General features: G+C 40.7%; 1 protein-coding gene across 9 annotated transcripts in view; it reads right to left on the bottom strand.

Moving 5' to 3' along the window:
• MCPH1 (microcephalin 1) overlaps nucleotides 1–17,707 on the bottom strand; it is a 287,857-nt gene extending 270,150 nt beyond the window's left edge. For 7 of the 9 annotated variants that reach the window (XR_002822987.1, XR_002822989.1, XR_002822986.1 and 4 more), the window contains exons 1-3: nucleotides 16,996–17,707; nucleotides 14,579–14,670; nucleotides 9,333–9,451 (exon numbers count right to left, since the gene is read on the bottom strand). Coding sequence is in view for 3 of the 9 variants with exons in the window: in XM_023725576.1 (XP_023581344.1) it covers nucleotides 9,333–9,451; nucleotides 14,579–14,670; nucleotides 16,996–17,035 (251 nt within the window). In the remaining 6 variants the exon portion in view is untranslated. Of the gene's footprint in view, nucleotides 1–9,332; nucleotides 9,452–14,578; nucleotides 14,671–16,995 lie in introns of those variants that run through there. The other 2 variants (XM_023725577.1, XM_023725579.1) reach the window with 2 other exon arrangements.
• Nucleotides 17,708–17,794: the final 87 nt, after the last annotated feature.

Here is a 17,794-nt window from a genome sequence, read left to right as displayed (position 1 = left end):
CACACACACACACACACACACACACACACATTCCATAAGTGGTGCAAACAGTTAAGAAGTAGGCAACTAACCAAAAGATTAGCAGTTTGAATCCATCCAGAGGGGCCTCAGAAGAAAGGCCTAGTGACTCACTTCTAAAAGATCATAGTCACTGAAAACTCTGTGGAGCACAGTTTCACTCTGAAACACGTGGGGTTGCCATGAGTTGGATCAATTCAACGGCAACTGGTGTGCCTGTGCGTCTGTGTAGGTTTAAAAGAAATAATGGGATCTGTCTCTACACAGACATAGAAAAATTTTCTCCAATATACTGTTAACTAAAGAATTATGTATGCTTTCCATTAAAAAAAAAATAACATCTACTCATTTGCATGGAGATACATATGGGCATTTTTTACATGCTTAGTAAAAAGTCTGAAAGTATATACTCCAAATTCTTAATGCTAGGTTCCCTTCAACTTAAAGGAGGAGAGATGAGGCAAGAAGCGCTGCGGGTGAAGATTTTTCATGTTAAAAATATGCACACATTTAAATACAAATATATTTACTTCAAAATAAAGTTTATGTATTCAAGATGGCAAAAAGATCTACAAATGAGTAATTAATTGTATAAAACTAAAATAAAACTGTATCACATTAATAATAATAAACAAGAAAGATAAAAATTTGCATTAAAAATGCCAGAGAAGATTAGTTCCAGTTTCTGGTCCAACATGTAAAAAGCTTGAAAGTCATCACTTCCGTTCTAGCAACAAGAAAAAATCTGAACAATCTGAAAATTAACATGTCTTCTTAGATCCACCACAGAATTGATGTCACAGGGAAAACTAAAAAAAGCAAACACTGGTTGCCATCAAGGTGACTCCAACATTTCGGCTCATGGGAACTCTGTGTGTTTACTGCCTCCCAAACTGGAGAGACAGGCAGATATAGATGATCACAGGTTACTGGAGCAGAAGCCCACAGCTGGAATCAGTGCCTTCAGAAACACTTAAACTGTAACAAACAAATTGCTGGAGGCTCAGTGTGGATCAGCTTGAGAGGCAAAAACAGGGTGGGCATAGTCCTAGGAGAGCCCCCACACTTCCCTGAGTTTTACCTCCAAGAACGCCACCAGGTTCTCACAGTGAAGATCTAAGAAAATTCTCTCATGAGTCCTAATGGGGGACTAAAATGTAACCATTCTGAAATACCCTCAGAGCTCTCTGGTCTCCTTAATAAAGACCTGCCCTCAACAGAAACTATTTTACCAGGGCCTACCAGCCTGGGGAAAAGAAAATACGCAGCTCCAGCCCTTTCTAGTCTTCCTGTCTCAACTGGGGGGGACTTTCCAGGAACACAGTAGATGTAACTTTCATAGAGGATTAAAATAATGCTCACCCTTACAAGATTAGCTCAAAGGAGAACAGCTGAAACTAGCACCTGGGGTCCACCGGGCATGAAATGTAGCCCCAGAGACCACTCAACTGAGATCTGTCCTCGGACTAACAACCTCCCTTCCAGCCCGCGGCCATCCCTGACCGTAGGGTGCCCTGCGATAGGTACCACTGCTGTCTTGTCTTGTAAGAGTGCCGCTTAATAAGCTACCTGTTCTAGCATCAACAACTGCACCTCGAGACTCAGCTCTGGTGATCCCGAACCCTGGGGACTGCATCGTCCCTGGGGACTCTCTGCACCATCCAGATTCCCCAAACACGACATCCATGCACTTAAAAACAGAGCTTAAAAAAGCATGAGACAAAAAAATGATAGAATTGCAGGGAGAAATAGACAAATCCATTTTTACAGACTTCAGCACCGCTGCGTTATGGATTAGATTGTTCCCCAAAAAGTTATGTAGAAGTCCTTACCCCGTACCTGTAAATATGACCTTATTTGGAGACTTTTTTTTTAATTACCATGTTAGGCAGGTTATACCAGAGAAGGGTGGGCCCTGAACCTAATTACTTCTGAGTGGTGTCTTATAAAAAGCACAGAATAGACACAGACACACACACACACAGAGGGGCAGGAGAGATTCCAAGGAATGTCAACGAACTCCTGGAACTATAGACCAAGAAGGATCCTCCCCTAGAGCCAACACTCTGATTTTGACTTCTTGCCTCCAAAACTGTGAGACAATAAATTCCTGTTCTTTAAAGCCACTCACACTGTGGTATTTGTTACAGCAGCACTAGGTAACTAAAACACCCTCTATCAGCAATTGACAGATCTAGGATGCAGAAAATCAGTAAGGATACAGTTAAACTGAAAAACACCATCAACCAACTGAATCTAACTGACATTTATAGAAAATTTCATCGAACAAGAGTGGAATGCACATTCTTCTCAAACTCAGAGTGGAATACTGACCAAGACAGACTACCTCCTGAGCTATAAAACACACCTTAACATATTTAAAAGAACAGAAATTATGCAAAGTATACTCAGGCCACAATGGAATTAAGCTAGAAATCACTTATGGAGAGATAGCCAGAAAATTCCCAAATATCTGGAGATTAAACACACTTCAGAACATAAACAACACACTTTCAAATAACATGCAGGTCAAAGACGAAGCTCAAGAGAGATTTAAGAATAGTTTGAACTAAATGAAAATACAAACACAAAACTTGTGGAATGCAGTGAAAACAGTGCTTAGAGGGAAATATACAGCATTGAATGCATATATTGGGAAAGAAGAAAGATCCAAAATCAATCACTGAATCTTCTACCTTAGAAAACTATAAAAGGTAGAGCAAATTAAATCCAAAGTAAGCAGAAGAAAAGAAATACTAAAAATCAGAGTAGAAACCAATGGAACGAAAAGGCAAACGATAGAGAAAATCAATGAAGCAAAAAGCTGGTTCTTGGGAAAGATCAATAAAACTGATAAACCTCTAGCCAGGCTAATCAAGACAGAAAGACAGAAGATACAAATTACTAATATCAGAAACGAAAGAAGGGCCATCCCGACTCATCTCATGAACAAGAGCTTATCTCCAGACAAACACCTGCACGTGAATGTTCACAGCAGCCTGGGTCATGATTGTCAAAAACCAGAAGCAACCAAGATGTCCTTCAATAACTGAATACATTAAAAAAAAAAAAAAAAAAAAACCTATGGGAAGCCATGTGATGGAATATTATGCAGCAATAAAAAGAAATGAGTTATCAAACCAAGAAAAGACATGGTGGGACCTAAACTATATATTGCTCTGTGAAAAAAGCCTGCCTGAAAAGCCTACATGCCCCGTGATTCCAACTATGTAACATTCTGGAAAGGACACAACTACAGAGTCAGTAAAAAGATCAATGGTTGTCGGGCTGGGGGAGAGGAGGGGTAAATAAATGGAGCACAGGCCATTTTTAGGGCAGTGAAACTACTCTGTATGATAATGTAATAGCGGACACATGACATTATGTATTTGTGGACACTCATAGTATTATAAAACACCAGGTGTGAACTCCAATGTAAACTATGGACTTAATAATAATGTATCAACATTGGTTCATCAGTTGTAACAAACATACCATACCAATGCAAGAGGTTAATAACAAGGGAAAGTGTGGGTTAGGGGTAGGAATATGGGAACTCTTTGTACTTTCTCCTCATTTTTCTATAAACCTAAAATTTCTCTAAAAAATAAAGTCTGTTAATTTTTTTTTTTTTAATGTCAGGGAATTACAAAACATTAAGCTCACTTTAAAGGAACCTTAAAAGTTTGCCTCTCGATAACAAAGTCACAAGTATTTTGGAGTTTCCATGAACCTCTTGAGACAAAGGCTAAGGAGAGCGGTGGGTGGGGGTGGGGGCGGGGAGGGCGGTGGTGCAAAAATAGTGATAAAATGGATAAATAAGGAAAGTGAGAAGAAATGAAATCAGGGGACAGAGAATGGACCCACAAATAACAGGAGGACTCTCAGGAGAAACAACTCTTAATGACAATCCAGTATCAGGAATAGTTGAAAAGCCTTATTTAAGTATATTGTTGTTTGCTGCACGCTCCAACTCATGGCAACCTTAGAACAGAACAAACATTGCCTGGTCCTGCACCAACCTCACAATTGTTGGTATGTTTGAGCTCATTGTTGTAGTTATTGTGTCCATTCATCTCATGAAGGTTCTCCCTCGTTTTCGCTGACCCTCTACTTTACCAAGCATGATGTATTTTTCTAGTGACTGGTCTTCCCTGATGACATGTCTAAACTAAGCAAGATGAAGTCTCACCATGCTCGTTTCTAAGCAGCATGCTGGCTCTACTTTGAAATGTGTCCATTCTTTAGTCTTCCTTACTCACTGTCCAGCTTTCACATGCATATGAAGTGATGGAAAATACTATGGCTTGGGTCAGGTACCTCTTAGTCATTAAAGTGATATCTTTTGCAGCAGATTTGCCCAACACAATGCGCCGTTTGATTTCTTGACTGCTGTTCCATGGGCGTTGATAGTGGATCCAAGTCTCTGGTTGATCCCTGAACTACACATACATAAGTCAAACTGAAACCAGATTGCAGCTAAGGCTGAGAGGACTGAACCAATCTAAGCTGATGCCCACCAAGGCATGACAGGCTCAATTGAGTCTAATCAATTTAAATTCCTGCTAAAACAAGAACGTCAGTACTTTACACAGCATACGACAGAATCCACAGTCTGCATAATATAACATTCACAATGCCCAGAATACAATCCAACGTTATTTGCCATATGAAGACTCAGGAAAATGTTACACATTCCAAGGGGAAGAAAAAGAATCAATGGATGTCACCTTGAAATGCTAAAAAATTATCCGACAAGATCACTGAAGTAGCTATTACAACTATACTCTGTGAGCCAACGGAAAATGCACTCATAACAAACCCAAAGACAGAAAATCTCGGCAGAAAAAAATATATAAAAAACCAAATGGGAATTTTAGAACTGAAATTAACTCACTAAATGGACTTAATGGCAGAATGGGATTGATCATGAAAAGAATAGTGAATCTGAAGACAGATCAATCTGAAGAAGAGAGAGAAAAAAAGATCGAGAAATAATTAACAATCAACAAGGCCTCAGGACAACTGGGAAAATTTCAAGAGGAGCATTAAATAGGAAGGACTGGCAAACTACAAATATGGTCTACTGCCTGAGTTGGTAAATAAAGTTTTATTGCAACACAGCTAAGACCATTTTTTTACCTTTTTTTTTATGGTTCCTTTCACACTATAGGTTCATATAAGTTCATACAGAATTGCAAGGGACCTGGGATAACCAAAGCAATCTTGAAAAAAATAACAAAGTAAGAGGACTCACACTTCCCAACTGCAAAACTCACTACAAAGCTATGGTAATCAGCATGGTAACAGTATAAGGATTGACACACAGATCAAAGGAACGGAAATGAGAGTCCAGAAATAGACCCGTACCTGGGCAACTGATTTTCGACAGTGCCAAGACCATTCAATGAAGAATAGTTTCTTCAATAAATGGTGCTGGGACAATTGGATACACACATGTAAAAGAATATACTTACCTCACATATAGAAAATCTAACTAAAGAGTTAAACCTATAAAACTCTTCGAAGAAAACATTGGGGCAAATCTCCATAGCCCCTCGATTTGGCAATGGATTACATCAAAATTAAAAACTTTTGTGCATCACAAGACACTATCAAGGGAGTTAAAAGGCAATTCACAGAACAAGAGAAAATATCTGCAAATCATATATCTAATAAAGGGCTAGTATCCAGAATATATAAGCAAACAACAAAAATACAAACAGGTCAATTAAAGAATGGGCAAAGGACTTTGAATAGATATTTCTGCAAAGATATATAAATGGCCAAGGAGCACATGGAAAGATGCTCAACATCATTAGTCATTAGGGAAATGCAAGTCAAAACAACAATGAGATACCATTTCAAATCCACTAGGATGGCCACAATTAAAAAAAGAAAAAAGAAAAATAACAATTGTTGATGAGATACTGAGAAAACGGAAAACTCATACGTTGCTGATGGGAATGTAACATAGTACAGACGCTCTGGAAAACAGTTTGATGATTCCTTAATAAGTTAAATATAGAAATACCACATGACTCAGCAATTCTACTCCTAGGTATATAACCAAAAGAATTAAAGACAGGTGTCCAAACAAAAACTTGCATCTGAATGTTCATAAGAGCTCTATTCACAATAACTAAAGGTAGAAACAACCCAAATGTCCGTCAACAGATGAATGGAATGTGGAATACGTAAAATGGAGCTTAGAAGTAGTACAGCCAGGATGCTCCTTAGAAGCAAGGACGGTGAGACTTCATCTCACTTACTTTGGACATGTTATCAGGCAGGATCAGTCTCTGGACAAGGACATCACGCTTGGTAGACTAGAGGGTCAGCAAAAAAGAGCAAGACCCTAGGAATACACGGCAATTAAGTGCAATATCCAGTCACAGAATGGATCCTGCACTGTAGAGGAAAAACATTCTAAAAGGACATGGTTGGGGTCAACTGAAAAAAATCTTGTACTTCCAAGACAGATTTCCTAGAAGTAAAAATTTTCAAAAAAACGAAAGAACATTTCATTTTCTGGTGACCAGTTCTCCTTCCTTCTTAGTTGTAATCTAGCTTCTTGTGACTGCTGTTTCCTAGACTACTCACACATGAAGGTCCCCACGACCCACTACAACCCTGAAGCCCTAAAGCCACACAGAAATAACACTGTTATAACAGAATATTTAAATTTCTTTTTACATCCTCACTAAACATACACTCACCTGTTGCATCTTCTAATAACTACAACTCCTTCGGATCTTGTTCATGCTCTACTCCCTTATCTGACTATCCAAGGTAGGAAAAGCGGAGAGTGGTGCAAATTTCTGATTGCCTTTGGTGAAAGATACACTAAGATCAACACCTTTGGAGAATAGACAGAAGATGTAGAAGAGTCATACTGCTGCTTTTTTAGGAAACCAGGGAAATTCTGAATGAAAGCAGCAAAGCAGAAACTAAGGCGTGGCCATTCAACCCTGTGTGAAGAGCTTTCACCTTTCACAGTAAAGGTCTCCAGGGCAACACTGCACAGCGGAAGTGGTGTCCCCTGGAACTGTGCATCAGGCAGACCTGATTGCTTCACCTACTGCCTTCTCTTTGCCTCCCTCACCTAGGTTATAAATTCTAGATTCTCTAGAGCACCTAGTATGATATGAGCTTGCTGTGTTGTTATTTGTTGCAATCTAACATGGCCATGATGTGGACGTTACTTCAAGGTTAAAGGGCCTTAAATTGGAAGTGGACCTCTATTAAGGCAGTATGTAATATGGATTTAATTCCATTTTCTTAACATACTCTCCATAATCTAAATTTCAAGCATTACACTCTCCAGCTATATCCTCCTATCTTTCCAAATGTCCAGCCTCTTGTACAATTCTAATACTTCAATCCAACCAAGGTCTACAATCTGTTAATCAAACTATGTTTCCACTATCCTACACTTCCTTCGTGTCCTCCCTTCCCCCTCCTTATGGAGCTTAGATTGCATGACACATCATAATAATCACTGATATGCATAATCCTTCAACTCCCCTTGGCCCTCTCTCCCTTGGTACTAGCAACCTGGCAACATCCCAACCCTGGTAAAATCCAACACTACCTATTTCACACTTGAAGGCTGCTGAAGAATCAACAACTGTTCGGTTTGCCTGGTCTCACTTTAAATTTACAACCACTAACCTTAAGTGAGCTGTCAGTACTGCCCAGTATTCAATGAAATTTCCCTAATCCGTTCATTCTCCCACACTCCTAGACAACTATTTTGCACGTTCTCTTCAAATCTCCAGCATTCAGAAAGTAAAAACAATCAAAAGATTTCCACAAGGTCTGACCTCCACACCTACTCACTTAACAGTAACTGTACCTATATGCTCTGCATTCCCTATTAATATCGATGATCTGTCTTTGATTCGACATAATCTATTCATTCCCTAGAACAAGCCCTTCAATCCCCTCAAGCCATTTACACAAGTAAATGTCTGTTCTTTCTTCTTTATTATCATCACATTTTCCCTCTCTACTGGATCAGCTGTCGGCATACAGAGATGCTATACTGTCTCCCACTTAAAAAAACCTCCAGTGCACACCACCGATAGGTACTGTCCCACTGCTCTGTTACCCAGCACAGATTTGTCTACATGCAGTTCCCAACCCCCCTCCTCCTAACTTCTATTCAGCCTACTCCAGTTATCTTGCTCCCACTACTCCACCAGAACTGCTTGTCACCAATGACCTGCATGCTGCTAACCCCAGTAGTAATCTCTCAGACCTCATTTTACTCAACCTATTTAAGTATTATTTGTCATTGTTGATCATTATCACTTCCTTGAAAAGCTTCTCTCACTTGATTTCTAGAACCCTCTTCTCACTGGTCTCCTTCCTACACTACTACTGGCTGCTCCTTCTCAGTCTCCTCCGCCAGTTCCTCCTCAACTCTACACACTCCATCTCGGAACCACTTCCCTTCTCTATCTATATTCACTCTCTAAGAGATTTCATCCCGTTTTATGGCTTTAAATACCACATCTATCTACCTATCTATCTTTATGACAAACACATTTATCTCTAACCTAGACCCATCTCCCAACTCCAGATGTATATATCAAACAGCCTACTTAACATCTCCATAGGAATGACTAACAGGTATCTCAAATCCAGTATGTCTACAACTGAACTCCTCATTCTTCTCCTTCCCCCAACAACCTGACCATAAACCTAGTCCTTAAAAAGCCTTCCTACCTTTCTAGTTCCTCAGGCCAAAAACCTTGCAGTCATACTTGACTCCTCCCTTTCTATACAACCTTACATCCAAATTCTCAGGAAATGTAGTCTGGCACTATATTCAAAAATATATTTAGAATCTGGCCATTCCTCACTACCCTAGATTAACCAATGGCCTCCTAACTACTCTCTCTGCTTCTGCCTTTGCCCCCACTAATCTCTACATGCTACTCTTCTGCTTCACATCCTACCAGATCCTATACAATCTGGCCCCGAACTACTTCTCTGACCTCAGTCTCCAATCTCTCTTCCCCCTGACCACTCTTCATCACAATGGCTTCCTTATTGTTTCCTGAAGACACCAAGCATATCCCTGTCTCTGGGCCTTTGCACTCATTTTCCCTGTGGGCAGAGACTTAAGTACTCTATTTTTATATCTATTTTTCAGCTACAGAATCTGAGACATAAAAATGTTACTTGCTTAAGTAAGAAGCAGAGCAAAGATGGAAACTTTATTTGGTTCTGAGGTCTGTGCAAACCAACTCCATGCTTTACAAATACTAGATACTTAGGAAAAGAAAAAGAAAGAAACTTCTTACTTTTCAACCCAGAGCACAGAAACAAGCTTTATCCCCTTCTTTCGTGCTTTGTCCCAAGTGTGCTGGTATCCATCTTTGAACACAACGTGGGTCACTTGTTTATTAAAAGTTTTTGAAACCTGTAGGCAAAATACCAAAAACAAAATGCAAACTATTACTACTCACACACAATTTCATAAGTACAACTGATCAAAAGGATACTTTATTCAATATTCATCAAAATAAAAATACCCAAAATTCCTACTCCAGCAATTCTATTTCTCATAATCTGTCATAGGGAAATATTCTAACAAATGCATAAAACTGTGTAAAAAATGTATGTTTCAATTAAACATGACGTATTACACACAATGTTTACATCCTCTTCACTCTTACACACACACACACAGACACACACACACACACGCAAACCTCTAAGGGCTACTAAAAGAATAAAACAAGTCTGAGCTCCACAAGGATAAAGAAGAGAAGACAGAAAAGAGATGGCAGCACATTTCTAGTAGATGAAAAGAGTGGTAGTTGAGTCCAAAGATGAAGTCTTGTCAATAATAAAGTACATTTAAGGGAAGCTTTCAGTATCAAAGACATGAAACAAAGCAAACAGAAAAAACAGAGAATATACAGAACAGAAAAAACTTTAAAAAGTAAAAACACATTTTTAATATCTTTAGAAAATACTGTTTTCATGCAACAATATCAAGAGGTTATTTTTTAAAGGATTAGAGAACTAAAGAGCTCTTGGAAATTAAAAATATGATGACATAAATTAAAAATTTTCTATAGAAATTTTGGACAATAAAATGGAGAAAATATCCCAGGAAGTAGAACAAAAACACACAGAAGGCCATAAGGGCAGATAAAGGATAAGAAGAAAATCCGGAGGTCTAACAGCCAAGTAATAAGAATTGAAGAAATGTATGAAGAGAGAAAATGAAGAAATTATAAATCAGTTGAGAAACTTTTCCCAACTTGAAGGTCGTGAGTTCTAGATTGAAAGTATCCCCCAGGGTCCAGCACAAGGAATGAACACGTTATTGCACCAGGCACATCATCAAGAAATTGTAGCACAGCTGCAATAAAGAAAGTTATTAAAAGAGTGGGTGGGGGAGTGGACAGGGTGAGAATAAGTCAGATTCAAACAATGAAAATAAGAATGGCATCAGACTTCTTAATAGTCGTCCTGAAGTCAGAAATTAATAGAGAACTGCCTTCAAATTTCTGAGGAAAAACAGTATTCAGCCTAGTTAAAGTATCAATCAAAGGTAATGGTAAAATAAAGGCATTTTCAGACACTCTAGTAGTGTCAAAACTTTTACCCCTTATGTACCCTTTCCAGAGAGGGGGCCGTTGTGGTTCAGAGTTAGAATTCTTGCTTTCTACGCAGGAGACCAGCGTTCATCTCCCAGCCAATGCACCCCCCCATCCACAGCCACCTGTCACGGAAGGCTTGCTTGCTGCTACCCATTGCCATCGAGTCGATTCCGACTCACAGAGAGCCTACAGGACAGAAACTCCGTAGAGTTTCTAAGGAGCGCCTGGTGGATTTGAACTGCCAACCTTTTCGTTAGCAGTCGAGCTCTTAACCACTGTGCCAGCATGTTGCTATGATGCTGAAAAGGTTTCAGCAAAGCTTCTAGACTAAGATGAACTAGGAAAAAAGGCCTGATGATCTACTTCTGAAAATCAGCCAATGAAAACCCTATGGATCTCAACAGTCCGATCCACAACCCACCCCGGGGATGGCACAGGACTGGACAGCTTTTCGTTCCCTTGTGTGTGGGGTCACCCATTACGAAATTCATGGTACCATTTGTCTTTTTAAACAATGTAAATGTATTACTTTTATAAAATTAAAATTAAAAACTGAATACACAATGCAACTTCTTCCTAATTTGGGCCAACTCCCTTACTGAGGACAACTAAAAGAGATAAATTATAAACACATATGCTTGAAGGTCCTACAGAGCTATTAAGGGTAAAGAATTATTGGGCCAAGATTCTGAGGAGACAACTGACATCCAGAGAGATAAGTCAAACATTTGGGGCCGATATTTCCCAGGGCTTTGCCGAATTTATTAAACACTAACTAGCACTTCTAAATGCCTCTCAGGATTAGCGTGGCAAAAATTGGAATACAAGCCTTAGAATGGGAGAAGAAGGTCTGGAAAAACCCCTCCACCTTGGGTTAAGACCCAAAGGGCTACATGTAGAACTAAGGTGAATTAGAAGTTATAGTGGTCCTCGCAGATCTGTGGTCTAGTTTTAAATATCTCAAAAATCAAACCCGTTGCCATCGAGTCGATTCTGACTCATAACAACCCTATAAGACAGAGTAGAACTGCCCCATACGGTTTCCAAGGAGCAGCTGGTGAATTCGAACTGCCGACCTTTTGGTTAGCAGCTGCAGCTCTTAATGACTGTGCCACCTGGGCTCCAAATACAATTACAGGCCTCATTTTCCAAGCAATTTTAAAGATACAATGCTCAACAACAACAACAAACAAGAAACAAGTAATTGTCATGGGTTGAACTGTGTCCTCCAAAACTATGTGTCAACTTGGTTAGGCCATGATTCCCACTATAGCATGGTTATCTTCCATTTTGTGATTAATGTAATTTTCCTGTGTTGTAAATCCTAATCTCTGCCTGTGGTTAATGAGGCAAGATTAGATTACGTTAAAGAGAATTAGGGTGGGATATAACACCCTAACTCAGGTCACATCCCTGATCCAGTATAAAGGGAGTTTCCCTGCGGTGTGGCCTGCAGCACCTTTTATCCTACAAGAGATAAAAGGGAAGGGAACAGAGAGACAGGGGTATCTCACACCACCAAGAAAGCAATGGCAGGAGCACAGCACATGCTTTGGACCCGGGGTTCCTACACAGAGAAGCTCCTAGTCCAGTGGAAGATCAATGACAAGAACTTTCCTCCAGAGCCAACAGAGAAAGCCTTGCCCTGAAGTTGACACCTTGAATTTGGACTTGTAGCCTACTAGACTGTGAGAGAATAGATTGTTTGTTAAAGCCATCCACTTGCGGTATGTCTGTTAGAGCAGTGCTAGGTAACTAAGACAGTAATGAACAGATGAGATAACAACAACCATGGGGCGGGGGAGTAAATCTAGATGTTGCACTTTACCAGACACAGACTTGCTGTGGAATCAGCTAAAGCCACACTTAGGTAAAATGAATAATCTAAAATATGCATACATAGAAACTAAGAAGGCTGAAAATGCACCATCTCAAAAACTTAGGAAAAGCTAACTAAAACCAAAGAGATAGTGAGATAATAATGATAAGGTCAGAAATCAATAAATTAGAAAAGAAATATACAAAAGAGGATCAAAAATGCTTAAAGACTAATAGATTAATCTTCAAATTAGACAGACTAATAAAATCAACAATACCCAGGTAAGAACAATTAAGAAAAAAAGAGAAAAGATACAAATAACCGTAAAGAACAAATTGGATGACTTATCAAGATTCATTTTAAGGAGTAATTAAGACAGAATTGGATAAGGGGTGGGGCAGGGTTGCATCCCTTCACTTTACTTATTCAATCTGTACGCTGAACAAATCATCCGAAAAGCTGTATTACATGAAGAAGAACCCAGCATCGGGATTGGAAGAAGACTCATTAACAACCTGTGATATTCAGATGGCACAAGCTTGCTTGACAAAAATGAAGATGACTTGAGGGTTTACTAATGAAGGTCAAAGACTACAGCCTTCAGTATGGATTACGCCTGAATGTGAGGAAAATGAAAATTCTCACAAAGAGACTGATAAACCACATCATGATAAATGAAGAAGAAACTGAAGTTGTCAGTGATTTCATTCTACTTGAATCAATAATTAACATCCATAGAAGCAGCAGTCAAGAAATCAAATGACATACTGCATGAATACTGAATATACTTCGACTGCCAGAAGAACAAACACATCAATCTTAGAAGAAACACAACAAGAATGCTCCTTAGAAGCCAGGATGGCGAAACTTCAGGTTGGTTTCTTTGGGCACGTCATTAGGAGGGATCAATTCCTAGAACAGGACATAACAGCTGGTAAAATAAAGGGTCAGTGGAAACAGGAGAAACCCTCAAAGAGATGGATTGACACAAAGCCTAAATAATGGACTCAAACATGCCAACGATCATGAAGATGGCACAGAACCAGGCAATGCTATACATAAGGTCGTCACGAGTCACAGTCGACTCAACAGCAGTTAATAACAACAATTAAGACAGAATGGTTTTATCCTGAGAACAGAATAATAGATTAACGAAACAGAATAGAGTCCCAAACAGACCGAAACACTGGATCCCTGATTTATAGCAGAGATAGAACAGCAGAGCTTGGTTAAAGGATAGTCTTTTCAATAAATGGTGTTGAGACAAGTGAATATTCATATGAAAAAACTGAAACTACCTCATACCATAAACAAACACACTTTGTTCATAGCTGTAACGACTGTTCTATGAGATCCGGCATTCCCATTTACCATTTCACCAAAAACTGCAGTGAACAGTAAGTGAACTACAAGCTCAGCAATGACCTTGTAGATGTTAAATCTAAAGCATACTTGCCGATCTTAGCTTTCTTAATCACTCTGCAGTGTTTTAAAATTCCATCTTTGAATGGCATTCTTCGTCTGACTTGCAGCGACTTGTTTTCCAGATTCTCCTGCCATTCTTTATCTTTGTCCCTGAGTTCTCCTCTCCCCTTTCATCTGCCCTTTATGTACAGAACAGAATTCCACCTTCAGCCTTCTTTTTTATTCTAAACATTGCCCTTGTGGAACATGATCCACACCCATGGCTTCATCTACCTCTAAGCTCTTGACCCCAAATCATTATCTCTAGCCTTGACTACCTCACATTCCAGATTTGTACAGGCAAATATCTATCAGGTATTTCAAATATGCCCAAATTTACAATCTTTCCTTTAAACACCTGTTCCTTTTCATATATTCCTCATTTTGATTAATAGCACCATGCACCCAAGTAACCAAGTCAGAATCCAGACTTTCATCCTATATCCTCCTTCTCTCACATCACCTCCAAGACTGTTTTAGAAGTCCTACTGTTATAATTTCTTAATGTCTTGGTTCTTTTCTTTCTTTCTCCCAGTGCCTTCTTTGTCCTTCACGTCCTAGGTAATAATTCCCAAAATAAGAAAATGCAAATATATCTCATTATATATCTGAGAACTATCATATGTTATCAAAAGTAAGATGAATTTCTTACCTTTGCCCCCATATCTACAAGTTGGTTTGTAAAAGTCTTTGAATAATTTTCTGTTCCGTTGGATGACCACACGTCAACATATGCCACTACATCTAAAAAAAAAAAAAACATGAAATATATATTTGCACCTCCAACGGCCCTTACCCAAGAATGTCAAGATTTTTCTTTCATTCTATTTACATTAAAAAGTAAATTTAAAATTTCTTTCATTGAAAGCTTACTCAACTGTAAACATTCATCGATGCTATTACAGTTTAAAATTTTAAATAAAGAACAACATTAATCATACACGTCACAGTTTACAGTGTTAACACTGTGACACCCTTCCCAAACTCCTAAACTAGGCTTAATTCTTCCAGTGCAGTAGTAAAGGTTTTCTGTAAAAAATTAGATAGTAAATATTTTAGGATCTGCAAGCCATATGGTCTCTGTCACAACCATTCAACTTTGCTGTCGTAGTGTTAACGAGTGAGCACTGCTGTGTTCAGTAAAACTTTATTTATAGCACTGAAATTTGAATTTTATATACTTTTCATTTGCCATTATTCTTCTTTTGATTTTCTTCAACCCTTTACAAATGTTTACAAAACAAAAAAAATTCTTAGCTTGTGCATCCTATAAAAACAGGCCATAGGTCAGAACTAGCCTGGCGGGGGAGGCCACAGTTTGTGAACCCATGTTCTAACAGACCATCCAGGGGCTCCCATTTGATTCTAACGGACATCTGTTATGGACTGAATTGTGTCCCCCCAAAATGTGTTGTAAATCCTAATTCCTATACCTGTGGTTATAATCCCATTTGGAAATGGGCTTTCTTTGTTATGTTAATGAGTCGGGATTAGTGCGGGCTGTGTCTTGAGTTAATCTCTTTTGAGATATAAAAAGAGAAGATTAGAGAGTAGAGATGGGGCAAGATAGATACTACACCACATGAGGGTCTCTAGGGAACCCAGCCATTGCCCAGAAGCTGAGAAGAGACAACTCAGACCTTCCCCCAGAACTGACAAAAAAGAAAGCCCTCCCCTAGGGGTGGTGCCCTGAATTCGAACTTACAGCCTCCTGAACTGTGCCAAATAAATTTCTGCTTGTTAAAGCCAGCCACTTGTGGTATTTTTGTTACAGCAGCACTAGGTAACTAACTCAATATCTTTTTTTCAAAATCTGATGTTTTGAAAATACTTGCCAAGTATGTCATGGGTAATTGTGAAGCAAAAGGAAATTCAGACTAATTTAACAAAATACTAATATTAGCCAAAAGTCAATTTTTCAAAGAACCTTGTAAATCACAACTATCTAGGCTAAATTCATAAAACCATTTGAATTGTGCAAAGTCGAACTACATAATTTATACAAAACCTTTGCTCGTTTTCTTTTTCCTTTTGGCTGTAAGGTCTTTGTACTACTCCAGGGTCCTAAATACAGTCTCATTACCAGAAAGTCCTGTTCTTAAACACCCAACTCTAAAAGACACGGGTCCACTATTCAGCACCTCCTCAGCCCTTCCACTGCACCAGTGATGTGACCAGAGACTGAGGAAGCAGTATGATGTACTGATTAAGGAAGAAAGCAGGCTCAGGTGTTGAAATCCTGTACTTACTAGCTATGGGACACTGAGAAAGTACCTCAACTCTCTACGCCTTAGTTCTCCTAGGTGTAAAACAATATAAATCAAGAGTTTAGTACCATGCCCTAGAACACAAAAATCACTCAGTAAAAGGTAGGTGCTGTTATTACAACGACAAACACAGACATATGGAAGAAGAGCTGATATTTCTGTTTTGAAACCCACTACTACCCTATGCCCCTAAATTCACCCAAACATTCAAAGAAATAAGGACCTGAAAATCGGCCCACTTCTACTCTGCCACCTTCTCCAAACCACAACGCGAACCCATCTCTTCTCCATAGCTCTCCAGCATCACTCATTTCCCAGAGGTGGGCTTAGGAACAAAACAACTGGAAAACTATTTAGAGCTACACCCAAGAGGCAGGTCGCCTCCATCCCCAAGAAACGCCTGCTCCTAGACACCCGACGCAACGGGGTTCTGACTCGGCTGGAGACCCCGCTTCCGGGAGCGGCCGCAGAGTCGCGTCCACATCAGCGCGGTCCCCAGGGCCGTTCCCCGCGAGTTTCGGTCCACACACCGCACGTGCCACCGGGAAAGAGCTCCGGCAACGCTGGGCGTTGAACAGGAAAGTGTTCCCACCCAGCTCCGCGACAAGAGCTCGCCCGGCGCCCAGTGGCACCCTTTCTCAAAGCCGTCGTCGGTGGCCGGGGACCCAACAGTCCAGAACCCGGGGTGGACCTCCCGCCCGGGACGCCAAGGGCTTCCGGTGCGACCCTCAGCTGGCTCCCCACATCCCCTAGCCCTCCCAATGTGATTCGTGGCGCCGTGCGAGCAGGAACTCCTTCTTACCTTTCAGAATGGAACTACCTGAAGTCCCCGGGACAGCCATGACCCGGCTGGGACACAAGCCCACCTTTCGGTGTGCGACGTTGACCGCGCGCAGCCGGAGGACCAAACAGACGGGCCGGGCCACTGAGCATGCGCAGAGCGCACGCTTGCCTCCTTTCCAGGGCGCCGGAGTGATCCTATCATCCACGTTTTCCAAGTAGCCCGAGGGCAAAAACAAAACAAACGAACAAACAAAAAACCTAAAGCCCTGCTCGAAAGCTTAGGAAGGTCCTTTTCCTACGACCCTAATTCAGACCTGCATCGCATCTAGACTGCTGCTCAGCCGTAGTTCACGTCTTTCCCTCTGCCTCCTTTGGAGCTACCAGGATAGTGATCCCATGAAAACCCAAGTTAAACCTTTTGAGCGCCTCAGCCAACCGAGAGGTCAGGAAAATCAGAAGTAGGAGGATATTCACAGCCTTGCAGCTTTGGAAGGAACCTCAACTATGATTTTTCTTAAAATTTCCAGCAACATAACGGCCATCTCACCGGGGCCGCACGCTTGCAGCGGGTCACTTTCGTGAGGGGCGCCGCCCCGAAGTCTGCACGAGCGGGGCTAACAGCGAAGGCGCCCTAAAGCCCACACCTCTCACCGCCTTCGGGGCAAAGGCCAGCCGCCCGCTGTGATTAGACCCGCGACTTAGGGTCTTTGCGTCCCAAACTCCACTTTCAGACAGCTCCCCTCCGCCTCCGGGCCCGGACCTACCCCGCTCCCCGCGGGGACAGCCCGCCTCCGGGCCCGGACCTCCCCCGCTCCCCG

This window comes from Trichechus manatus, unplaced genomic scaffold, assembly GCF_000243295.1.
Source record: "Trichechus manatus latirostris isolate Lorelei unplaced genomic scaffold, TriManLat1.0 scaffold00330, whole genome shotgun sequence".
Classification (NCBI taxonomy): domain Eukaryota; kingdom Metazoa; phylum Chordata; class Mammalia; order Sirenia; family Trichechidae; genus Trichechus; species Trichechus manatus.
The sequence above is the reverse complement of the archived record's forward strand: the minus strand, read 5'-3'. Positions and strand labels throughout refer to the sequence as shown.